The 26,214-nt window shown below is 39.3% G+C and overlaps 1 protein-coding gene across 3 annotated transcripts; it reads left to right on the top strand.

The window, feature by feature from the left end:
- map3k4 (mitogen-activated protein kinase kinase kinase 4) lies at window positions 1–24,857 on the top strand. Of its 3 annotated transcripts, none has more exons than XM_055029698.1 (26): window positions 1–481; window positions 8,587–8,774; window positions 8,859–10,240; window positions 12,601–13,014; window positions 13,167–13,324; window positions 14,285–14,401; window positions 14,496–14,595; window positions 14,718–14,801; window positions 14,892–15,161; window positions 15,252–15,401; window positions 15,727–15,888; window positions 16,012–16,145; window positions 16,742–16,820; window positions 16,926–17,004; window positions 18,043–18,145; window positions 18,409–18,528; window positions 20,244–20,344; window positions 20,437–20,517; window positions 20,601–20,786; window positions 20,870–20,940; window positions 21,030–21,146; window positions 21,229–21,388; window positions 21,509–21,631; window positions 22,647–22,753; window positions 23,186–23,365; window positions 23,986–24,857. In XM_055029698.1, the coding sequence occupies exons 1-26, from the start codon at window positions 450–452 to the stop codon at window positions 24,004–24,006; spliced, it is 4,719 nt and encodes a 1,572-aa protein (XP_054885673.1). In that variant the 5' UTR covers window positions 1–449; the 3' UTR covers window positions 24,007–24,857. The 3 variants fall into 3 exon arrangements, with proteins under 3 accessions (XP_054885673.1, XP_054885672.1, XP_054885674.1); XM_055029697.1 differs by having other exon boundaries at window positions 8,856–10,240; XM_055029699.1 differs by lacking the exon at window positions 18,409–18,528 and having other exon boundaries at window positions 8,856–10,240.
- Window positions 24,858–26,214: the final 1,357 nt, after the last annotated feature.

The raw sequence follows: 26,214 nt of genomic DNA, 5'->3' as shown, positions 1-26,214 counted from the left end.
AGCATTTCAACTTCGTTCATCCGTTTCCTGCCAATTCACTAAAAATCTCAGCTCCAATTCATGTAGAGAAATCAGGAAATACTCAACAAATCATCCCAAGTACGAGTACTCATCTTTACTGGTCAAGTAGTGACCAAACGACAACTGATTCATAGTGACTCCACTTTTGACGATAATAACAAGTTCTTCTCAGTTGATATGACAGCAGAAATGACCTATCCGGGTTGCCGTAGTCATGAAAGGCTGTGGCGCTCCTCCTCAATGAACGTTGGAAAGATGGCGACAGCATACGCACAAGCGAGAGTCTACCGTACCGGCGGATAGAAAGTGGTTTAAAGAGACTAAAATCCACGTCTAGTGCAAAGATCGATCGGTGCAAAGTGTGTCAGATACCAGTCAGAGATGGTGTGGCCCATGCACGGGTAGGAGCAAGAAGCCACTTGTTTGCTATGGAGCCTCCGGATCGCAACAAACCGAGCAGGTATGTTGGATTTGTTGAACAGACTCTTCACCAGCAGTCGCTCGCCTTGCCAAATAGGGAGCCGCGATTAAGCTCTATGGGAGCGCTCGCGTACACCATCTGAAATCGACTTCCTGTCAAATAGTGTGCAAGTTATTGCATTTGCAACAGTGGAGTTGTAAACTTTTTTTAGGGGGTGGGGGCTTGCTACATTTATGCGGATATCCGAACCTCTGCGGATTATTGGTGTCCACAGCGAAGAGGGGGATGCTCTGCGAGCGATAAAGGTAACACCGGGAGAAATTGTGAAGCGACATGTCAGGCAGCAGCTAGCTAACATCTTCATGTAGCCTGACAGTTTATTGTTCACCCGCGAGTTGATCTGCACACATCGACAGGACTCAGGTTGTGAGATTTGGTTCAAATGTGTCCATAATGTGGATTTCGATGGGCTTTAGTTGTTACTCCAGCTTTTCAGACGTTGTAATTCATCATAACCGCGACCCACAAACTTTGCTGACTTCAGCTAGCATGTTGCTCCCACTGTTGTTAATCCAGACTTTTCGCACCTTTCCTGCACGGTTTTGTGCATCTATACCTTTTGGGCTGCGTCACATTTATTCGCATAGTTTATGCAGTTGTTATTGATATTTGCAGACGCAAATGTTTTTTGTTTGCTGGTTTTATTTTTTGTCACCCTGCATAATTCCGAGCAACATTTCTGCATGCTCGCAGGTGAACGGATTCAGTTGTTTCTAGACGTGAATGCAAAGTCTCCTTAAGGAAATGCTCCTGCGTGTTTTCCCCGACAGATACTCAGGAATCCGCTGTTATGTCTTCCCCTCTCCTCCCTTCTCCTTACAAGCAGTCGCTTGTTTGCACAGAAAGCAACTTTGAGGATATTTGTCATGCAGAATCAAGTCTTGTCATTTGCCACAATCTCAGTTTTGAGTAAATAAATGGAGCATTTTTAGTGGTCTATTTCACTAATGATTGAGCACAGGCCAGTTGTTTTTGCCTCCTGCGGCCACTTAGTCGAAGTGAATACACAAACAGCTTCACTGATTGTGCAATGCTGGCCATGTTGATGTTTTTGCTGTCCAGTACAATTGCATGAAAAGTAAAAGCTATAAGTGTGACCCACTTTCAATGCATTTGCTTTTAATTCAAAATCAAGTTTAGTTTGTGCACCATTTGATACCCCGCTCCCATTAGAGATCAGAGTTTTTGACTCCAACTTCAGTTTTTGAGATCTGACACGCTGATTTTCTTTTCTTTGTTATTGTGCTATGTGCTTTGATAGCATGAACATGTTTTATTTGATCCATAATAAATAAAAAACATTTCCATTCATGCACAGAAGGATATATCTTTAAACATGTTATTTTTCCGGGTTTTTTTTGTTCGTTTTTTTCCCAATAAAGAGATACACATATCAATGGGTTGAAAGGAAGATGCCATTTCATGTGTAAAATAGTTTATTCATTAGTCTCTGCAGTCAAAGTAAATCAATTGGAGCCAACATTGCTTTCCTGCAACTGCGACTCTGCATTGTCTCTTTTCTAATTACTTTGAAATTGAAACAAACAGTAGAGGAGCACCAATCCACCATAAACTTTGGTCATAAACTCCATAGACAAACATGAAACATATTTTCTTCAATTCATAACTGGGAACAATGTTGTAATCTTTTTGTTTTAAGTCTCATTCAAAACTACCACTCTTAAGAAATGACTTGCGTTTTTTTTTTTTTTTTTTTTGCTCTCATATGTTAGACCTTAGAATACCAAATCAGAAGATTGGGATGTACACAGAGAAAGCTAATCAGTGCATCTCTAATCAAAGAGTATTACTTCAGTTAGTTTGACTGAAATTGTTTAGGTTGATGCTTTCAGTGACCACGACTAAAAATAAAATCAGTAATTTTAGCATTTAGCCTGACAATTAGAAGGAAATTGGCGTATTCAGAATCCCTGGATGATCGATTGGTGCATGTTTATCTTCCACTTTTATTGGAAAGTGTAGGCGCACAGTCTTTGCAATGAACCAACACTCTTACTCTTTTGCATGGAGCGCAGAGTTCCGCAAATAAACCGCATTTTAAGACTGAAATGGTTCCCCTGCAGGCACTCATTCAAAACAAAATTTTATTTTGCGCCACTTGTCGAGCATGGCAGCTCAGTTCAAACTCGCAGCTATATTGAGATAGATGAGTTATGTGCTCACTTTGCAATTGAAGGCTATCTCTATCTCTGCAAGTACAGAGGTCCTTTGTCAATAATGCCTCATTCTCAGTAAGTCTGAAGACATTGTGGCTCCCAGGCATTCCAGAGATTTCAGGATGTGGTGCACTGTGTGCTGCAGTTTGCTGCCTGGAGCCCCAGAGCCTTTCTGTTTGGGTAGAACTCAATGTCTACATTTGCTGTTGGTGCAGAATGCAGATGGATGCTCCTCTAATGCATCCTAACTGCATCCTATCTTTGCCCAAACCTGCTATTTTAGAGAAAAAAAACTAATTTTCTCACCTTCTGTCTCTATAATCTGCCATTTCCTTTGTGACAATAGTAACTGTGTTAAAAAACATGATCAGCTGATACAAAGATGCAAATCATAGACGCATCTTGGATTTGTCTTCTTGATTTTTTTGTTTGTTTTTGCGACAGACATGCCTGCTAATGAAAGTGAAAGCTGCAAATGCTGCTCATGATGGCACAGTCTCATAATGAGTTTAAAAGGTAGAGGAGACAGCTGCATTGTCTGATGCAAGTTGCAGAAGATGGATAGAAATAACTGACTCATTCTGTTAACAACGCAGTTTGCAAAAAGTCTCCTTATTTATGCCATGGGACGTGGAGTTATTAGTCTCGGCCTCCACTGTGGCATTAGAACAGTTTATTTTCTACTTTAGTTGCTCTGTAATTTAACTATGCATTAGACATGATATGGTGCAGGAAAAAAAAAAAGATCTCTGCTGTTGCATGTAAACAGCATACTTTGCACAGTTGCATGTTGGAGAAGCTGGGAGGTCCAATCCTGGCAATGTCGCTCTGTTCCAGCGAATGGGTGTGGTCAAGTACGTTGTGCTCATTGTTTGTGAATTCTGACGAACTCTGATCCGAGGACTGATCCGTGCTTCTCTCTGCCCTCTAATCACAGTATGTACAAACGGGGTCAGTGATTCATGCTGCAGAATGTGTGAGGTACACCTCCATATGGAAGAGATTATGAGTGCACACACTTTTTCTTCCTTATTATTTTTTGGCCCAGCACCAGCAGTTAACTGGGGCTGAAAGCAGTAGCTAGTGGACACATGCTTTTTTGCAGTGAGGGGTAATCAAAGTATGTGCTCAGCCTACAGAGCTTCAGCTATGCCTGCTTGACCTAATTAGAGCAACGTGTGCTCTTACAAAACTCCAGCCACCTTTTCCTCCTCTTCCTCCCCCTGAAAAAACTAAAAAATCCCCTTTAGTTTGGTCATTGAAAGCAAGTGTGCTCACTAACCAGCTGTGTGGCATTCAGCTGTGGGCCTCTCGGGCCACGTGTCACATCAACACAATAGAGTCCCCCTGCTTGTACAATAGGGTGGATGGTTGGTGTCAAAGGTCAGCCCCCCCCTGACTGTGGCAGCCTTCGGTATCGGTGCTTCTGTCACTATTCAGAAAAGACTTTCGATTTTGTGCTGTTTATTATTCACTTAGTGCTTCTGCTCGGGGGCACGAGCATTCCTCTGGCCTTTATTGGACTCCCAATGAGGCATCAGATGAGCCATTGAGAGCAGCCAGACACCATCTGCAGTGATAATTCACTAGTGGCAGCCAGCAGGGAGCAGCTTGAGTACCATAGTGTGGCTGTGGTGAACTGCAGGACACAAAGGCCCTAGAACTTTCTCTGTGCAGTTTGTGTGTGGGTTTAGATAAATATTTCTTTTTAAAAATTATCAGAAATTTTTTTTTCTCATCCTTTGATGAAACTGCGCACTGTATGCTTGAAATGCCCCATGGTAACCTAGTAAACAAGCAGCCGTGATGGCGTCACTGGTTCTTATTTCATTCCTGAGTGATTTAGTCATGCTCATCTGCGACAAGCATCTCTTTTTAAAACTTGATTTAATTCTCTCTCGTATTCATGGGCTATTTTTATCTTCAGACTCCGAGCGGTGTTGCATATCTATTCAATGTTTATATTGCCTAGTCATTATTGTGACATCACTGTGACAGACACAGCAAATGTTTACTTGCTCAACAGGTTTGTAAAATACGTAGTTGCAGTATTACAGGGCGACGGTTATATCCCGTTTTTTTTTTTTTTTTGTCTAAGGTGATTTTCCTGCTTTCAGTGGGATTTGCTCTGACACACAATGGATTACTTGGCTCACTTGTGTCTTTCCTTATGGCACAAACATTTTGGGGGGGCAGATGCTCAAGTGGAAAAAAGGACACTCTGTGTTGCACGTGAAACCAGAATGTGAGATTTTTTTCACAGGCAGCTTGAACATCATATGTATATATCCCTATTTCAAATCAAGACATGGCCCATACACAATACAATATGCATAAAAAAGACAAAATTCAGAAGGGCACTTTTTGTCCACAGGAACAAGGGCAGGTGGCATAAAGGCATCTTAGATTTTTGAGAAGGTATATGCAGTTACAAGTATAAACTTGATGACTATCATATGGATGGCAAAAAAAATATTTAGGTATGTAATGTTTATGAATAGTGATCCATGAGTCTTATTTAGCAAATCAACTATTTGTATCTATTTGTGTAGATGCAAATAGTTGCACTATTTGTATCTATATATTACATCATTTAATACTTGACAACTGAGAAAAAACAATAATAAAATAAACATATTACATTAACATGGCAGAAAATATTATGCTTGTGTTTTGTTTTTGTTCATTACCATTTCTTATTCAAAATTTAAAAAATTTAGTTTGGCATAACAGCTTGGGGCTTGGCAGTAGGTAAATCATGAGAAAAATGTGATTTTATTGTAAGACAAAAAAAATATTTTGCTATGACATTGATTTCTTTTTCACTTTATATGCTGTGACTGGACAGCTTTTAGTCCTGAGTCCATGTTTGCAAATACAAATATTTTCAACAAAAACGGGCAAAACCTCTAAAATTACTATCCTGTTAGGATTTATCTCTTGACTACTTATATTACTTTTAAAATCTTCAAACTTTTCCATCTGCGTTTTAATCTCTTGATCGCCTCTAAGTTAGTTGGTACTTCTAGACTTGCATATAGAGATTTGGCAGCAGGTGTCCGCCTACCCTACATGTCAGTCTACAGCTGCCCGCAGACTCATTGTGCGCTAGTCTGACATATTCTGTTTTGGGGCAGATGGGCAATAGAATCTGGATGTTCTCTCTTCGCCTCCTCAAAAAGCTTCAGCGACTGATATCCGGATTACCCCCCTCGCCTCCCTTTAACCACCCCTCTCTCCAGGGAAAGGGTTCCAGCCTTTTCCCCTTTATGTTTCCACTACACAGACGTTAGGCACGTGTTGGGGAATGCTTCTCAGTTAGATGATTAATGACGGGAGACATGGGGATTGGAATAGATGTAACCCATTTTCATTCAACTCTTCATCTGTGTCTTTCTTCTATTTCTTTTTGGGAGGGGGAATGGTCAAGCTCTCCGGCCTTTCGTTCTAATCCTATTAAAAACATTGGGGGACAAAGCTCTTGACATTGTAATCTGGGAAAGCGTGCCCTTTGTTCTTGGTTCCCAAAAGTAAGCCATACAAGCCATATTTCTTGACTTATATCTGCAGCCAGCTATTCAAATTTCATAAAATTGCATTTTATATTGAGTGGAATCACACCCATCTCAATATTTGTGATTGGTTTCTCAGTGTTTTAAATTTTGACTTGCGAAGAGTAAAACATCATTAAAATAGATAGTTGATAAAGGTGGCGTTCTGAAAAAGTTTTTCCTAACCTTCCTGTTGTGAGAAGTCATTCATTATATAGGGATCAGAGGCAGGGGTGCTGCCAGAAATCTTGGGCCCCTTGACAAAAAATAAAATTGGGCCCCCCTTTGCTGCTGCTGTTACAATTTTTTGAGTCTATCTAACCCATCAAAAGCGTCACAATTTTAAAGGCTTGCAACCCGCCTTGCTTTCTTTGGTCCAATATTGATACTCTCCTCACCAGCAACAGTCATAGCCAACTTGCAAAATATACATGAAGCAATCCAGACTTCTTTCATTTTGTTCAAGCTGGAGTATATAACTTGAATAAAATATGTTTTTTTCATATTTGTTAAAGCTGCCACCATGTTGTGAAAGTTTGCTATGAAATAGATACTCTGTGAAAAGAACAATCTCTTTTACCTCCTCCCTGAACTATTATTGCTGGGTGGCAGGGAGGGGATTATGCTGGTATTGAAGGTTAGAGCTGCTACTGACTCACCTGTTGTTAAGTGTGATAAAAGATACAGGGGCAAGTTAAACATATGAATATGTTGGTAGATTTGTTCTTTCATTCATTAAATGAAATGGAGGCAAACAGTAGTCTGTAGCTAGGCTAACTATGCTAAATGGATGATAATACTCACACAGTCTATTCTCCTCTCTTGGAGAAAAAATGGGATACAAATTGACACTCTTGTCTTTTTCTCTCTCTATCTCTATTTTTTATTTTTTTATTTTTGAAAACCTGACAGTATTACTTTTCTTAGCAGCATAGTAACTGCCACAGTCGCTTTTCTCTTCTACTGAAAGCTGCTGGACACCGTCACCTTCAAGTGTGCCAAGCAGGAACGAATCATTTCATTTTAATCCAGGGGGCTGTTCAGTGCAAATATGGAGGTGTGCTTTTTGGTCTGGGAATGGTAACATTTAATTTTACTGCTAAAAAATATAAAAATAAAAAACAAAAACATATGGTTAATTTTGTTATTAACTGGGCCAAACTATTTTGTGGGGAGCCCCTTGTCGGCCAGGGGACCTCGGAATGGGCTCTTTGCACTTATGGCCCTGACATCATATCCGCATGAGCGAAATGCGGCTCTCTTGCTTCCGCTTTGAGATATTATGACAACTGGAAAAGACAAAGTTGTATTTCAGAAGCAAATAAAGCAATACTATGAACATTGTTGGCTTTCGAATATAATGGGCTGTTAAGTTTTCATGGATTTCCAAGCGATCTTGAATTAAGAAGACAGTAGCTTGTAAATATCCGTCGAGACAAGTTAAAGCTAATGCCACACAGCAAAGTTTGCAGCCTTTATTCACTCCGGATCAGCTTCTTCAGACTAAAACCACCGGGGGGAGACGGATGGTAAATAAAGGAGCCGTCCTGTGTTATTTATTTCCATGGAACAACTTCTATATTCAGCCTGAAAGAGCAATTGTATGGGAAGAAGTGAGCAAACCAGAGCCAGACAGCCGAGAAACTGATCCACCTGTACACACTGCTGTAAACACCATCCTGCTTCTCAAAAAGCAAAAGTAATAAAACTAAATAACACCGAGACCTTAAGGAACACAGTCATATTTTCCAAAAAGCAGCACCTTTTTTCCCCTCCAGGGGGCTTTTTCCAGGCTCTAGTGTCCCTTATATGACAGTAGGCTGATAGGAAGGGGGTAGGGAGACCTGCGGCAATTATTATTATTTTTTTTAATTTAGTTAAACTTCTTCACAACTCACCATTTCAAGTTTATAAATTTTTAAAACAGTGTTGTTCCCAGAATTGACTGAATGTTGTTGGAAAACTTGCTGACACAGCAGGCAGAGTTAATGATGATGATAATACTCAGTTGCTTGAGCTGCCATTTTCACCATAGGTTGTTATCCTATCTGAACATCTTCAGACTGCTATACATTTAGAAAGTTGCCAGACTCTACTTTTGGTTACTGCAGAGATCCAGTGTAGTTATTATTGAGCCAACATGTCTGCATTGATTTAGAGGAGGTTTACTGTGCATGGTGTAACCTACTGAATACAGTTTGCTCTTTTTGATCCCTAGAAATCAAAAAGAGCTTTCGATTAGACTGAACACTTACTTTAGCATCTCTTATTGAAATTTATTTTCGATTCCGTAATTATAAAACTCCAACTCACGCCCAGATAATTTGTATTTCCCTCTTTCATATGATCGTCACAGGCAGGCCAAGCCGACGGAAGATGCGTCCCAGCAGAACTCTGAGGTCGATGACTCCTCCGACTTTCATAGCGAGGAAGACGAAAGCCTTTATGGCACATCTCCTCCTTATACCCAACGTCAGATGAAACGCATGTTTGGCAAACAAAGGAGTAGCCAGTCCAGAGGTGCTGGACGACCTCAAAACAAAGGTACGTTTATAAGCTGATATTGTCAAATATTATAGAAAATTCCTCCACTGTCCTGACTGCGGTGTTTGCTTTGAAATCCAGTAGATATTAGCCCATCTGTCCAGACTGAGAGTTCCAAGCCAGCTGAGACTACGGAGGAGGTCAACTTTAAGCAGGGCAAAAAGCAGAGGGCCGCACTTCGCTCTACAGAGAGAGACCACAAGAAGACATTTGAAGATTCTTTCGTGCTAGATCCACTCGGAAAGTCGGGCCATTTCAACATGGATCCACGGAAACATTACTTGAGCCTGGGCTGCAGCAGTTGTAAGCTGCCTGTTACTATGCCTCATATACGGACCCACCGGCAAACATCCAGGACGGACTGTCCTGCTGATCGCCTCAAGTTCTTTGAAACTCTGCGCCTGCTGCTCAAGCTCACATCTATGTCCTCTAAGAGGAAGGAGAAGGAGCAAAGGGGTTTGGAGAACATGGCTTTCATGGGGCACAACAATGAGGTCATTTGGTTGGAGCTGCAGGCATGGCATGAAAGGCGTTCCACCAGTGATCAGGATCTTTTTCTCTTCACTGAACGCAAAGCTATCCCAGAAATAATCAACAAAGTGCTGCACTTTAAGGTAAACTATGACAGCCTGAAAGGAGCTCAGTGTGTGGAGTCGCAAACAATCCAGGAACTCTGTTCGACTGAGGAGAAATCATTTGCTGTAGCAGAGACCAACCACTGTGGAGTAGACACCTGGGGCTTCAGTTCCTGCCCCTCGTCCGCAATGAACGCCGCTGAGCCTCTAGGATCCGGTGCTGACTGCAGGGAGCACCTTCAACGACAACGGCTGGCCTTTGAGCAGGTCAAGAAGGTTATGGAACTCTTGGAGTCTGTTGAAGCTTTGTATCCCTCATTGCAGGCTCTTCAAAAGGACTATGAAAAATACGCAGCTCGAGATTTCCAAGGCAGAGTGCAGGCACTCTGTCTCTGGCTCAACATCACCCAGGACCTCAACCAGAAGCTGCGAGTTATGGCCACAGTGTTGGGCCTCCATGATCTGTCGCGTATTGGGTGGCCAGTCTTCGAGATACCCTCACCTCGCTGCTCTCGTGGAAACGAAGAGGAGAATGAGGAAGATGAGGAGAATGACTCAACGGCCACTTTTACCCCCGAAAGTGACGTTGAGGATGGAGATGCTGACGTGGAAATTGAAAATCTTGCAGATGAAGAACTGTCTCCCATCTTGACGCCTAAATTTTCCCGCCTCTTGTCAGAGGAGGAGTTCCTCCCGGCTGCCATTTCTGGAAGTGCAGAAGCGGCTGCTGGAGGTGATGTGTTTTGCCCCACAGCTATTTACAGGCCATTTGTGGATAAAGCTCTGAAACAGATGGGACTGCGTAAACTGATACTTCGGCTGCACAAACTGATGGACCGCTCTCTCCAGAGGGCAAGAGCGGCGCTGCTTCGACACACTCCTGCACTGGAGGTAAGACCGTCGACCGTTTTTCACTCCACAGAACTGTTGTACAGCTATTTACATTTCTACATCCGACCCATTAATTTTCACTAGTTAAAAGACCAGGTTTTTGTGACATGAAAAACATTTTCCACTTATATATATATATATATATATATATATATATATATATATATATATATATATATATATATATAGATATATATATAGATATATATATATATATATATATATATATCTATATATATCTATATATATCTATATATCTATATATATATATATATATACAGCTATTTACATCCACAAATGGCCTATATATATATATATATATATATATCTATATATATATATAGATATATATATATATAGATATATATATATATATATCTACATATATATATATATATATATATATAAATAAAATGCTGCACTAAATCTCTATGAAGACTAAGTGGTGAGAAAGGATCAAAAAGTGCATTTTTTCTGTATATCTGTGAAACACTTTTACTTTGTCTGTTGCACAAGACAACAGTATTTCATCAAAGTCTAGCTACTAGCATGTGACTGATTAGCATTTGTCTTGCTTTCCAAATTACTACCTATTTTTCTGTGAGTAAAAAGAAAATTCAAAGCCAATAAAATATTTTCATTAGTAGATGGTCCTAATGACAGATGCGTAAGAGCTGCTGGCCACATGATGCCACTGTTAAACTGGTGACAGATGGTTATTTTATTGTTCTTCTAACCAAACAAAATACACTTACTTGTGCAGATCTGTTATCCTCTACTTTCTTTGGCAGCTTTTTGTTCTTGTCCCTATTGGAGGAGGACGGGTCTGCTTTAAAAGTTTACCAAGCTGAGATCAGAAGTATTAGTAATAATTTTTTGATTTTGTGAACTAGTCTGACTTTGAAGAGGATAAATTACTAAATTAATTCATTTAGATTTAAATCAGTGTTTAGTGTTTTGTTTGATGTTCTTTCTACGTTTCAACAATACTAGTGACTGGTCATTGAGTTTGTAAGTTAGTAAAGTGCATAAACATTTTAGAATCAAAATTGCTATTGAAGCTGCACAATTTTAAAAAGACAATATTGTTGTTAAATATTGCATTGGGGATTTTGATTGCAATTAATCAATTTTTCTACCATTCTGTTTGAGCTTTCTGATCTTGGTTACTAAGATATTTAGGGTTGCGCCGCTTGCAGTTTTTCCACCTGATCATAAATGTCTCCAATGTCTCATTTTTTATTATTTTAAACTGGCTCTGTGAGATGTTAAGGTCACATATATCTATGATGTTCCAATTTTATCCTTTTGAAAAACATTATGCAATACCCATAAAACAATACAAACACAGATAGATTAATTTATAATATAATTTTCAGACCTTTTCCCAGGTAAATAAGATCAGTTTCATATGTATGTATCGGCAGATCACCCAAAATTAAGGACATTGGGACCCATTGATCACCTGACCAATCAATCAGTTCCCCCCTTTTTACTGTCATGTATATGAAAACTAGTTTTCATATAGAGAACAGTAAAAATCAATCTCTGTGGACAAATTTATTATTGGAAAGCAAAGCTTTCGTGCATTGTCTGAAATTTTAGAGCTGTCCAAATATTACATTTATGCTGTTCTTTGCAGTTGTGATTGCAGTGACAATTGCAATTTGATGTCTATCTCAGCTCTAAGCAATATCCATAACATTGTGCCAGATTAATAATTATCTTGCTTAAAAATAAAACATTTTCACAAACTGCACTTCTTGGAAAGCTGATGAACCTTTTGCGTTCACTTTTGGAAATTATAAAATATAAATTAGCCTCTGCAGCTAATTTTTTTCTCAGCAAATAAGTGGATGAGCAAAGTGATGGACATGCTCAACTGCCAGGAGAAACGTAGATTATCCATTTTATTTATCTGTGTTTTACACAAATATTTTAGAAATTGTGCTTGGAGTCTGAAGTTGTCAAGGAATAAAAGCAGCCTGTGGGCCACTTTATATTGTCATCATGTTTAGTGAAACATAAATTAGAGAAGTTCCCACCAATGACTAAAGTAAAAGTGATCTCAGCTCAGGGTTTATAGCACACGGCGCTTTAATGAGATGTGCACAATGGAGGGAAGGGGAACAAAACATGAGTTATGATCTTAATTAGAGCGAAGTGTCACCTTATCTGAAAACTGAAGGTGAAGATGTGAGACACCAGCTGACACAAGTTCTTTGTTTTCTTTGAATGTTTTAACAGCAAGGACACCGTTCTGAATGACGTTTATCAGACGGAAGAGCCATATTGTACCAACATGTTATGGAGGTGACGTGCTTAATATGTTTTTTTTGTTGTGTGCCTTCCACTTGCAGTTTGCAGACCTCCCAGACCCCATGCTGTATAGCGATTACCTGCCGGAGCTTTCCCGCCACATGTCCTGCTCCAGTCGGACTGATCCGGAGCTCGGAGCTGACCAGGTGTCCTGGGAGGACCTGCGGGACATGGATCTCCCATCCTTTCGACCGGCGTTCCTCGTGCTGTGCAGAGTACTCCTCAATGTTATTCACGAATGCCTTAAACTGAGACTGGAACAGAGGCCTGCTGGAGACCCCTCACTGCTCAGCATCAAGCAGCTGGTGCGAGAGTGCAAGGAGGTTCTGAAAGGAGGCCTGCTGATGAAGCAGTATTATCAGTTTATGCTGCGCGGCGTTGTAAACGATGGTCAAGGCCTGCAAACGAATGCCAATATAGACGACTTTGAAGAAGATCTGCACAAGATGTTGGTCGTATGTATTTTTTCACATTTTTCCTTCCCCTGATGTAAAGTTCAGTGGAGGATTTACCTTAAATGTGTAATTCCTGTTAAAAAAAACATTAAAAACTTTCAGGCGAGAGTTGTGCATAAGTATGAACCATGTGCCATCTGTTGTTTCTGCAGGTTTATTTTGAATATATGCGCAGTTGGATCAGGATGCTGCAGCAGCTGCCTCAGGCCTCTCACAGCTTAAAGAACCTGTTAGAGGAGGAATGGCAATTCACAAAGGTCATCACTCCTTACATCCGAGGAGGCGAGGCACAGTCCGGAGAACTTTTCTGGTGAGTTCAGGTTAAATGTGCTCAGGTTTCAGCGTAATCAGTCATTCTACAGCACCAGGATATGCGTCAACATTCGAAACCGTATAATACACATTCCATTTGCTTACTATTGGAAACGAGTATATCCAATTGCTCTGCTAAGCAGCAAAAAGCGACAATAATGAGGACCAACTTTGCTGTCCTTCATTTTCATTTGAGATGTTTTCTGTCTACTGGTTTCTTCAAATTAAATCAGAAGCAGCAGGATACGATGCAAATGAATAAATAAAAATATGTTTTGTCTGATAGCATCAAGTCAACAGAGAAGTAGTAGCACATATTCACTAAGCTTATTGTCAAACAAGTGATTAAATGTGTTCGAAATTAGAAATAATTGATGTAACAAGATTTTTTTTCTTAGATACATCACTCCTTTTTTTAACACCACCTGCTGGTCATTAAAGGGAATGTTTCTTCCATTTCACTTTTTTTTTTAGCTCAGTTTGTAGTTTTTTTGTATGCTTCATATTGATGTAGAAAACCAATATTAATTATATCTTTATAAGATGGTATTGAAATCAAACAAAATTCAGACATTTGAGTCTTCAAAAGAATGGCAATTTGAAATGAGAAATAAGTATAAACGTTTTAAATCAGGACTTTCAGACTGGACCACTAGAGTGCCTAACACTCTAATGGCACTCTAGAGTGCCACTAGACCTAATAAAAGGTCTATTTTTTTTTTGCCAATTAGGCATTTTATTGGAAAATAAAATATACTGCTCAAAAAAATAAAGGTTGAGTGTTCCCTTTATTTTTTTTGAGCAGTGTACATTGCTTGTGGCAGTAAAAAAAACGGTATGAAAAAATTGGGAGGGTAGGAATACAAGTATATCAGAAAACATAATTGACATCGAATAAAAAGTTGTTTGGAGGAGCCCATCAACCCATATAATAATAGGACTGTTATTGTCTTTGCAGCAACATTGCTGGGATGCTGCTAGAATCTACTGGAGAGTTTCTTGATGCTGGTTTGCAGAAAAGCGGCAATGAATTCTGGGAAAGTGCGGACGACAGCACGGCCTCAGATGAGATCAGGTTGAGAAGAATCACATTCATATTTAAAAGTATTTTTGAAAAAATGAAATTTTCTTTAGTTTATTTTTCTCCCTTTCCTTTTTTTTTTTGTCAGGCGCTCAGTTATTGAAACCAGCCGTTCTTTAAAAGAGTTGTTCCATGAGGCCAGGGAACGGGCGTCCAAGGCCCTGGGTTTTGCCAAAATGCTCCGCAAGGTGATAATCACCAGAAATGAAATCTTTTACGTAAATCTAGCTTTTTAGTTTGTGTGTGCTTGCTTATTTTATGTATTTGACAAAAGAACTTGTACACCTTTTTTTTGCTCCGTACTGTAAAGGATTTGGAAGTTGCTGCAGATTTTAGCATCACCAGTGGGGTGCCTTGTCTTCTCGAGGCACTAAAAAAGAAAAACTATGTCAAGGTGGGCTTGATCTTTTTGGTTTTTGCTCATTTTTCACATATCAGTTTATTCCCTTCGTCCTCAATTCTTATCTCTTTGTTTCTATCTCAGATTCAGATTCCAGGCTTGGAAGAGCTCCAGGTTTTCGTGCCTTGTGGCTTGAAGGATCAGCGGCCTCTCATCCTGCAGCTTCTCAATGCTGCCGCTGGCAAGGACTGTTCCAAAGAGCCTGACGAGATCGCTGAGGATGATGCTTACCTCCTCATGAGCAAACACGGAGCGGGGGACTCCACCACAGATCCTGAGTGGGCGCTGTGGGATGGCAAGCTCCTCAAACTGGTCCCACAGATGGAAGCCGTTGACACTCTAAGAGCTATGAAGGTATTGAAGAAATTCTGATGAGATATCTGTGTGGGTGTTTGCGGGTGTGGTGTTTACATGATATCTTCCTGTTTTTTACTGGGTTTTCAGGTTGAGAACTTGCTCTTGATTGTGATGCAGTCAGCTCACCTAGTGGCCCAGCGGAAGGCTTTCCAGCAGTCCATGGAGGATGTGCTGACCCTTAGCCGGGAGCAAACATCCAGCCAGCCTCTCATTGCCAGCGCTCTGGAAGATCTCAAGGTATGCATATCCTCTGTGTAGTTGCAGAGACAGCTATGCATCAATGTCCTACTTTCACATCTCTTTCTTCACTGTAGCTATTTTGATTTACCCCAAATTTCCATTGCTATAATACAGTATATTACTATAATATAGCAATATAGAAAGGGCCCAGAGTACCACTCTCAGGCTTATTTATAGAGATATTGCCTCCAATTACAGCTGCAGCAATCAGTGTCATAACTCAGGATGTTATAATCAATCTATTTCAAAGCTTTCAGTTGTTTTGAATGCTTATGTGATTAAAACAATGAAGAAGTGATCTTCGTCTTAAACCCTCCTTCAGAACAAAGCCCTGCAGCTATGCATCAAAATAAGCACAGCCATCGACCGAGTGGAGTACATGTTCACCACAGAGATTGAGGCCGAGGTGGAGGAATCTGAGTCAGCCACTCTGCATCAGTACTACAGGGAGGCAATGATACAGGGCTACAATTTTGCCTTTGAGGTGAGAAAAAAGACCACTCTGTCTCTCAGTCGACATGCTTAGAAAAAGCCGAAACGTCCAACTTTTGACTCTGTTTTTTTTTTTTGTTTTGTTTTATTATTCATTCACATCTTTTAAAAACAGTACCACAAGGAGGTGGTCCGTCTGATGTCAGGAGAGTTCCGACAGAGGATTGGGGAGCGGTACATAGCTTTTGCACGCAAATGGATGAACTATGTCCTGACCAAATGTGAGAGTGGAAGAGGCACCAAGCCCAGGTGAGACTCTATGACAGTGACCCAGATATGTTGAACTTAAGTATTTATGAGCAGGATTCAAATATTCATAGGAATCAAAGAACTTACATCTAGAACATCTAGAAAAACACTCTCATGGAGCAAGATAACATATCTTCTTCTCTTTAAAATTACATCAGGATCAAAAACACTCATAAGTTAAACTATTTAAGAGTTCAAAGTATGCTGTTTATTTGTTTGTTTATTTTTTATTTAGTTTATTTATTTTTCCTCCAAGCTGGGTCCCCTGCTTACCCAAGTCCAGAGGATTCAGGTGGTTTTGGTCAGAACTGAGTTCTGGCTCATGTTTTGTTTATTCACTTTGATATGGGAGCTACAGAGCTTTACCATATATAAGTTACTGTTTATATTGATATTACTTGTCTCATAAATAGGTTTTATTTTCTACTTCATTTGGATTTATTTTATATTTCCTAGCTTTGCCTACAATTAAAAACATGCAGAACCCACATCAGTCATCTTATATATTTGTGACATAATTTATAGAGCAATTATTCACAGATCAATCAAAAAAAAAGTGTTCTTGCAAATCTTCAAACATGCTCTTTTTTCTGCAGGTGGGCGACTCAGGGTTTTGACTTTCTTCAGGCAATTGAACCTGGTTTCATATCCGCATTACCAGAGGATGACTTCCTGGTGAGATTACCCGATTCTCTTCTTTGCCTTTTTGTTTCATCTTATATTTGTGCTGAAGTTGTGCTTAGATTGGGCAGTTGTATTAATTAAAAGATCTTTCTGCAGAGCTTGCAAGCTTTGATGAATGAATGTATTGGACACGTGATTGGAAAGCCTCACAGCCCCGTTACTGGCCTGTACTTTGGTAAGATGCTCCCTGGTGATATTAGATTTTTAGTTTCTTTTATACTGCAAGTTTGTTGTCATAGGAAGATAAATGACAGAGGTTTTGTTTGTTTAGTTACAGTAATTGTAACTAAACTATACAACAACAGTGTGTTTTCTGCCCTCTAAGTTAATTTTCTGTGAGTGAGTTTTCTAACCTTTCCTGTTATTTTTAGCTGACTGTTTCCTCGGCTCAGCATCTCATTGACGTCCCAAATTGCTCTCTTTCCAGACACGGTTAAAATCTGAATTGTGCAGGCGCTTGTTTTATGAATTTTGGGTGATTTCATATTTTTCTGTCAGCACTTTGCAGTAGATGTTGAAATGCCATATTTCTTTTTCAGGTTTACACATGAGATGAAGAATACCTTTAGTATTAACATTTCTGTATAAAAGTGATTAATTTTCAAACGATATTTAGGTTCTTAAGCTTAAACTTTGTCATTACACTCAGTAACCTGCTCTGCTGTCTGATGCACGACTGAGTAAACATACTTTAGCTATTTAAAACGTCATGTTTGTCATTTTGTTTTTTTGCTTGCGGGCAGCTAACAGTTTGATTGCATATGTAGCATTTATACTGTTGGCTACAAAGGAGCATCTGTATTCTGCTAGTGTTGACTAAGTTTAGAAGAAGAAAGCAGTCCTATGAATAACACTGGACATTGACATTGTAGTATGTTTTTCTAAGATTTATTTATTTTTTTGGCCCCTGCTGGTTTTCATCACATCCCACTGTTTTTTTTTTTATAAATCTTTGGCTGCATTTTTAAGTTAAATCCCAAAGATGTCATTGATTAAGCCTGTTAAATTATGATTAAATTACATGTGAAGTGTCACATAAAGGCTTCAGAAGTAATGTAGGAACAACTTGATGCTGAAAACACGACCACACTCATCCCTGGATAAAAAAGAAGGAAGGCTAATTCTAGCTTATAAACATTGTTACTCAATGTATAAAGAGTTCAAGAGTTTGTTTTTGTAGATGTGACTTTTAATATGATTTTCCTCCCCCCAGCACCCAGGAATAGTCCTCGGCCAGTAAAGGTTCCTGCTCCAGTCCGCTGCCACAGTGACCCGCCAAACCCCAACTTGTTTATCCCCAGTGCTGAAAATTTCAAGTAGGTCACCACAGTTTAGCTCGTTAAAATTTGGTTTTTGGTGTGCATGGCTCTGCTTCTTAAGTTCTTATAGCTGAGCAGCTCTTTGCATTTTCTAGACACTGTCTGCTTTCTCGTTCATTTTTCCATACATTTAAAGTGCAAGCGAGTGAGTGTGTCTGTTCCACAACCAGTCACACACATTTACATCAGCAAACATCCTAAAACAAACTGCGTATCCCTCCCAAGGCAGCGCTCCTCAGTTTGTGTTTTTCGCCACACAGCTCTCGAAGCCTTCCCTGTGATCTGCGGAACCAGCTGGTTCCCAACGGCCCTCGGCCCATCCCTCAGGGCTCAGGGGAGCACAGCCCCATGAGACCCAGCAGCAGCCCCAGCGATGTCAGGTAGCCTTGCCCCCTGAATAACACCGCAAGCATTACGGAGTCAAACTGAAACCGTTGTACAGGTTCTCCACACTGATGGAGGAACTGTCTCATGTCTCATGTTTTGATTTTGCAAGCGGCCATTAATTAATTTATTCCAGGAGCAGAGGCAACTTGATGCTGCTTCTTGCAAAACAGGTTTCATTAATATCGAAAAACAAAACATGTTTTTAATTTGACTTTAGCATCCTCTATAAATTAGCAATTTTCTTAGAGAACATTACCAGAAAATGGTTGTCTATATGTGTCGCCCTTAGGAAATGTCGCCTACCTAAGATTCCCAAAAGACTGTGAACACTTTGAGTCCAGCATGGTCCATGACTGAGGTTGAACAGAGAAGCTCTGCTGTATTGTGTTCAGCCTTTTGTTATCTGCTGAAAGTCTCAATTACTCTCTGGCAGCCCAGATGAACCACAGATGTCTCCGCATTAATTAGTTTTCCTCTTACATAGCTCTTTAAACCTTGCTGATACTAGAGTGCATTTGCAACCTGCTCATGTTTTCTTATGATGCGTTCAACTATTGAGAAAACAAATCATGTTTTTGAGTGATTTGACAGCTGTTGACTCATCATTGTCAGCAGAGTTAAAAATTGGTCAAATGAAGTCACCAGACTTTGACTCCATCTCTACCATTTACTCGTATATCTTTGTTGGTTGAGTGTTGGCTTTCATCGACAAACTTCTATTAATCATCTTTGCTAAACCAATCTGAAGTGGCAGATGTTGGAATTTTTAAATTCCTTTTTTTATTTAAAAGTAACATCAAGTATTTTGATTTCTAGAGGAGTCTTGGTTCAGATGTAAGGGTTTTAAAAGCTATTAATGCTGAGGCATTTTCTTTTTTGGTTTTGTCATTGATTTTCCGACCATAGCATGGTTCGTTTTTATATTTATGTGCTGGAAGACACGTATGCATGGAACTTAATGAACTTCTCTGATAATTTCATAAAACCTAAGAATATAACGTCTTTTCACCTTTTTCAGCCAAAGCTTTGTAAATTCCCCCAAAATTGATTAGACAAATCCTGACCACTGGTCATATGAAGACTGGTTGTTGTGCGAGGAATGAAAATGAACGATATCTTACTGCAGTAAGAAAGATAATATTCTGCTATGTAGTGACTTCTGCTTCAACTTGGTTATGGCTTATGGTGAGTGGGATAATATATATGGACTTTTGTTTCGCTGTCTAACCTTGTGACTGTTTCTAATGCATGCTCAGCTGCTTGTGGGTTTTGTTTTTCTGTTTTTCATTGATCTAAAAATGAAAAATGCCAAAGCTTATAAAAATTCTCCTTAATATGTAAAACGTGGAATATTCATAATCGATGTCATTAACATTTCTAGTAATTGTTTCACAATTACATGTTTTCCTTACATTATGCATGTGAAATAATGACAAAGGATCAAATACTATCTTTGTCAATTTAACCGTGGCTTTAAAATGTTTGCCTATTTTAAAAGACTAATGGTTTTTGCAGGTTTTCATAAGGTACAGATTTCCACAGCTATTGAGTAAAAAGAAACCCCCTTGTGCATTATATTGTTACTATTTATAAAGTCATTTTTATTCACATTTTTTTGTGAGAAACCTTTTCACTGAAATTTCCTGTTTTGGGGCAGAAGTGTGTGTTTGGAGAGAAGTGTTGCTAACTTTTAATTCATTGTTCTCAGAGTGTCCAGTTTCCATGAGAATGATCGTCTTTCAACAGTTGCAGCAGAATTAAATTTCAAATCACTGAGCCGCCACTCGAGCCCCACTGAGGAGAAGGAAGGTGGGAGCTCACATGGATCTGCAGGACAGATATTCACTGGCTCGTCTAAACTTGCATATGCAACTTTAAAAAACATGTTTTGATTGTTTCAGAACCTTCATATCCAAAGGCTGATCCAAACAGCTCTGCACGCAGAAGCTGGGAGCTCCGCACCCTCATCAGCCAATCCAAAGGTGAGCTTGCTTCATTCAGGCCAGTTTGCTTCATTAGCTCAGGCATAATAGTCATTTTGCTGACTCTCTTTTCGTGGTGGCAGACACGACAGCCCGGCAGAGCCCAATGGAGGCCGTCCGTCGCTCCATACGAAAATTCGAAGAGAAGCGCTATGCCATGATGAAGCAGCGGAACATAATTGGTCAAGTGTGTCACACGCCAAAGTCTGACGGCATGCATGTTGGGCTCAGGAAGGTGACTTTCAAGTGGCAGAGAGGCAACAAGATAGGTATGGCTGTGTTTGACTACTGTTTTGGTTATGACATTGTACATCTGCAGACAATAATTCCATAATTTTGTATGTGACTTCAGGTGAAGGTCAGTATGGAAAAGTGTATACCTGCATCAATGTGGACACTGGAGAGCTAATGGCTATGAAGGAGGTATATAGCACAGAAAATCTTCAGTATGTTAAAGAACACAGAAACAGAGCTAAAGATAAAGTGTATTTTTTTTTCTTATATATATATAGATACGGTTCCAGCCAAATGATCACAAAACCATCAAAGAGACTGCTGATGAGCTGAAAATATTTGAAGGCATCAAACACCCAAATCTTGTGCGATACTTTGGAGTGGAGCTCCATCGAGTAAGAGCCTTCCACGTGCTCAAGGTAGTGTGTGTTGCAGACTGAAGCGTGTTGGTGTGAACGCGTGTTTGCTTTCCTGTAGGAGGAAATGTACATCTTCATGGAGTACTGCGATGAAGGAACTCTGGAGGAAGTTTCCAGATTGGGGCTTCAGGAACACGTGATCAGACTTTACAGTAAACAGATCACAACAGCCATAAATGTTCTCCATGAGCATGGCATTGTTCACCGTGATATCAAAGGTCAGCTTTGGATTTATGTAAATACTTCTTCTGCATGTAATATGTTTCAAGGAAAAAGTGGAATTTTTTCTCACCAGTCACCATATTATTAATTTGGGTTTTGGTTTTTTTGTGTGACAGGGGCAAATATCTTCCTCACATCGTCGGGCTTGATTAAGCTGGGCGACTTCGGCTGCTCAGTCAAGTTAAGGAACAACACTCACACCATGCCAGGGGAGGTGAACAGCACACTGGGAACGGCCGGTAAGAAATAGCATCTCACCTCAGAGTTGCACCCCCTGTTGAATTGGTCCAGATATTATTTGGCAAACCAACAGTAGCTTTTTAGAAGTTATAAGTCTTAGCAAACAGATATCACAACTGAGATTCCTCAAGGCTCCATTACTATTGTTGTTTCTGAAAGAATATGAACTTGTTTTCTTTGCATTATTTTAGGTCACTGCATCTTTTTTTTTTTTTTTTTTTTGACCATTTCTAAGTTTCTGCAAATAAATAAAACATTTTTGCTTGGAAGTTTGGAGACATGTTCAGAGAAAAAAAAAAGATGTTCATCTTATTCAAACATAAACTTATAAAGAGTAAAATCAGAGAACTGTTAATTGTACAGTGTGTTTTTTTAGAGCTATATATGATGAGGGAACATAACTTCATTCATGTTATTTATTTTGTGTCACTTGAAATGATCATTTATAATATTCAGACGGGTCAGAATTTCTTCCAGCCGAATGCAGTCAGTGTTTTTTGAACAATGCAAGAATAACCATCTAGACGTAGTGAGGCTTAAAAACCACAGAGCATGCAAGAAACCTTGGAGTCATCATGATGATAAATGTTAACATCCACCTTAAGTCTATAACCACTGCCATCTTAAAAGCTTTGTCAGAATGACAGAGTTCCTGCCAAAACAGAACATAGAAGAACTGTTGTATGAATTTCTTTACAGTAGGTTGGATTAATAGATAAAATAGAGAAGTCAGCTGCAGAAAATATCATTGCACTGGATCCACTGTTTGTAAAACAGATTTAAAATATCAGAATTGGTCTCTACTGCTATGAATAGCAATAGAGAGCTAATCTTTATTATTTCCATGTATTTAGCCTTTGGGCCTAAATACATTTCAGAGGTGCTGGCAGGTAGGAAGCATCAAGACTCCTGAAGCATTTCAAGATCTGATCACTCAGTACCAAATTATCCAACATCATTGCATTAATGCAGCCTTAGTTTATATTGTCACTTTGTGTGTTCAAACTTTTCTAGCATATATGGCACCTGAAGTTATCACAAGAGCAAAGGGGGAAGGTCATGGGCGAGCAGCAGATATCTGGAGCCTGGGCTGCGTCCTGATTGAGATGGTGACTGGAAAGGTAAGCAAGGATGTATAAGATATTTCCATTTCATTATGAAGTATCATAGCTTTGTTTGTTTTGTGTAAACCAAGACTAATCACAGATCTGATGCAGTTCTCATGTACTCTTTTGTAGCTCTCTATGCTTATTTGTAATAAATTAGTAAAGGTACATTTTTCAGTGTTTTAAAAAGTTCCACAAGTTTCCTTTTCACCCAGTGCCAGTGAGGCACTCTGCAAAACTTCCAGTGAAAACTGATTGTGGTTAAAGCTGCTTTTTACATAACAGAAACTGTCCAAAAAAAAGAAGTTATTTTCATTTGCAGGCCTAAACGTGTTGTGTTTTTACTTCCTCTTTTGTTCCCACCAGAGTAAGTTCACCTGAATAACAAAGGAAAACTTAAAAAAAATACCACAAAGAAATGACTCACTTTATGATGTTTATCTGCAGAGGCCCTGGCATGAGTACGAGCACAACTTTCAGATCATGTACAAAGTGGGCATGGGCCACAAACCACCAATCCCTGAGAAGCTCAGCACGGAGGGGAAGGACTTCCTGGGTCACTGCTTAGAGAGCGAACCTAAACGCCGCTGGACAGCCAGCGTGCTTCTTGACCACCCGTTTGTCAAGGTAAAAAAGATTAGCTTTCAATGTCAAAACGCCCTTTTAAGCCTTCGAGTTTTATAAAAAAATAAATAAAACTAAGATGAAATATTACATCACACCAATAATCCAGACATGCCAGTCTACTGAGAAGTATTTTCATGTACTGCTAAAAATAAATTCTCAGTACTTGGTCTGGCCTTGTTTTTCCTAAAATACTGAAGTCATGACGACTTGATCAACCTTGGGAGTCTGCTGAAATGTTATAATGTCCAAGTTGTCTGTATTTCTGGCAGAACGTTTGTCTGCAGAGAGACATAAAGTGTTCGAACATACCTGATGAATAGCTATGCTAACTTTACTAAACCTAAGCAACACTGAAATTTTAGCTACTTTTTATAATAATATGGCCATAAAATTCATGTATTAACATATACTTTATTTTTTATATTCCTTACCTGACATTCGAAGATAATTTTTATGATTTCATTAGCTGCTAGCCATAATCAGCAAAATTAAGAAAAATAACCACTTTGAAAAAATCTTTGTGTAATAAATGTGTAAGATTTTACTTGTTTGAAAAGCTAATAAAAAGACTCATCCATAATCAGCCAGCCCTCACAAGATCTTCTGTTTATCCGTTTCAGGTTTGCACAGATGAGGAGTGAACGGCACCTTCTCTTTGGCTTTTCACGTTTACAAACTAAATCACTACTGTACATGCTGTTGGCAAAAGAAAACCAAACTGTGGACACAAGAGGGAGTTATGGCTCAAGGCACATCGAGTTAAACTGAGGAACTAACACATTATCATTTCAGAGGACAACTGGATCTATGAATTAAATAATTGTGTCTTTATGTAGCCATGGTTTGTGGTGGTACTGTACATACTGTAAGAATAGGATTGGCCTTAATTCATGTACAAATGTTGTAAAGTTAAAGTAATTGCCACATATATATTCACTGGCAAAGACACCTATAAAAAGGCAATGAGGAATACTTTTTTTAATTGGACGGAGGACGGGGCGTATCTATAGCACTTTTAAACTGTTTATCCAAGGGGAAAGCTCAGTAGAAAAGGAGGGATCCTGAGTGAGTCACTATAAAGTAAAAAATGTGGCTACCCTCTCTGAATGAAAGAAGGCAATAGTTCCCCTCTATTAAATGAATGCCATCCAAATATTTAAATATTTGTATTTCTTATTCTGAACGTTTGGGCAATAAGAAGGATTATTTAGTGTGTTTTCTTTGCCTTTTGCTGAGGAGAAATTGTCAAGTTGGAGCAATGTTCAAGTCTACTGGTCGCTGGTGATGACGTGTGACTGTGGCGTAGCCAACTCAAAGGAGAAAACAGGACCGGCTATTCCTCCCTGCTGCTGAACACAACACACACACACACACGTGCACATACACACACATTGACATACTCCAGAACTTGTGGTCCTCTGCTGCTCCTACAGTGTTTGCTATGTAAAAACAATATTAATAAACCAATTATTATTGTTTTTGTTTTCAGTAAGTTTGTCTCGGAATTGAAGTCATTATTACTTGAAACTATGATATATGGTTGTTCTAAACTACAAAGTTAAACTTCTCCACCAAGCTTACATTTTTTGACAGTTGAATGAACCTACCATCTAAAACAAACTTGAATCCTGAGAAACACTCTTTGAGTTGTGCAAACATCACTTAAGCATGCTTTGAACTTTTGTCCTGTTTGTCTCAACCAATGTTTTATGGTGAAGTGTATAGTTATGACAAATGAACGCTGGAGGGAGTGTGCCACGGATTGTCTTCCTGTGGGAAACAAGTTCTAGGAAGCGAATTTGTAAACTGTTAAGTGAAAAATAACTTTTCATGGAAGTCAGCTCATTACTCACCTATAAATCCATTTGTCTTGTAAGGACCTCAGTGGTTTGATAGAAAACATTAGTGAACACAAAAAAAAAAAAAAACACCTGCAGTTTAGGGAACAACATTGTGAAAAGGTTTAAGTCATTGTTGGGTTGTAAAGTAATATCCAATGCTTTGAAAACCTGTTCAATCTACATGTGAAAATGCAGTCATGCAAATTTGCACAACTGCAAACCTGCAGTGACAAACACCTGATCCTACAGGCTTTGGCAAGAACTGGATTATTCAGAAAGGAGGCTCATGGTAACACATTTCAGAGATTCTGTAGACAGCACAATGATTGATTATGGTTTTACTTGAAGACTTGGAACAAAATCATTCATTATAAGTACTATTTACAGTTTGCCACAAACTGCATCACATGAAAAAACAATGTTTTGTCAGATGAGCCCAAAATTGAACTTCCTGCCCTACGTGCAAGATGTGTGACTGAAAACTAACACTGCACTCCACCTTCAATATAATATTTTTACCATGAGACATGGCATTAGCAGAATCATGGTGTGCTGAATTGATCTAGCATAAAAGCGATGTTTATTGCCCCCGTCTCTTTGGAGACATCCTTGCATGACTCCTCAGTTCTTTTTTTCTTTTACAGTCATGTAATCTTGTTTGGGGTCACTGTTTTCTACTCTTACTTTCTAAAAGGCTTCACCTGATCGACAGATGGCCTTTCATATGACGATGAAAAGTTTTAGTGGAAAAAAAAAAAAACTCCCTCGTGATTGTTTTGACAACTGGTAGCCACCATAATGCAATGACTCCAAAACGAGTCTAAATCATCCACCACATCTCTTCCTGATTTCAGTGGTTGAGGTGTTAGTACTGATGTATTTTAGTTTAGCTCTGTGTATTATGATCAAACAGCTGAACACAATCACTTCAAATGCCTTGTGGTTTATTCAATTTTTGCAGCTTTGTAACTAAGCTGTGCCGCTATATTTGGAGCATAAAGACTATCT

This window comes from Poeciliopsis prolifica, unplaced genomic scaffold (assembly GCF_027474105.1).
Source record: "Poeciliopsis prolifica strain line A6 unplaced genomic scaffold, Auburn_PproV2 SCAFFOLD005, whole genome shotgun sequence".
NCBI classification, from domain to species: domain Eukaryota; kingdom Metazoa; phylum Chordata; class Actinopteri; order Cyprinodontiformes; family Poeciliidae; genus Poeciliopsis; species Poeciliopsis prolifica.
Note: the sequence above shows the minus strand (reverse complement) of the source record. Positions and strands in the feature narration are given on the sequence as shown.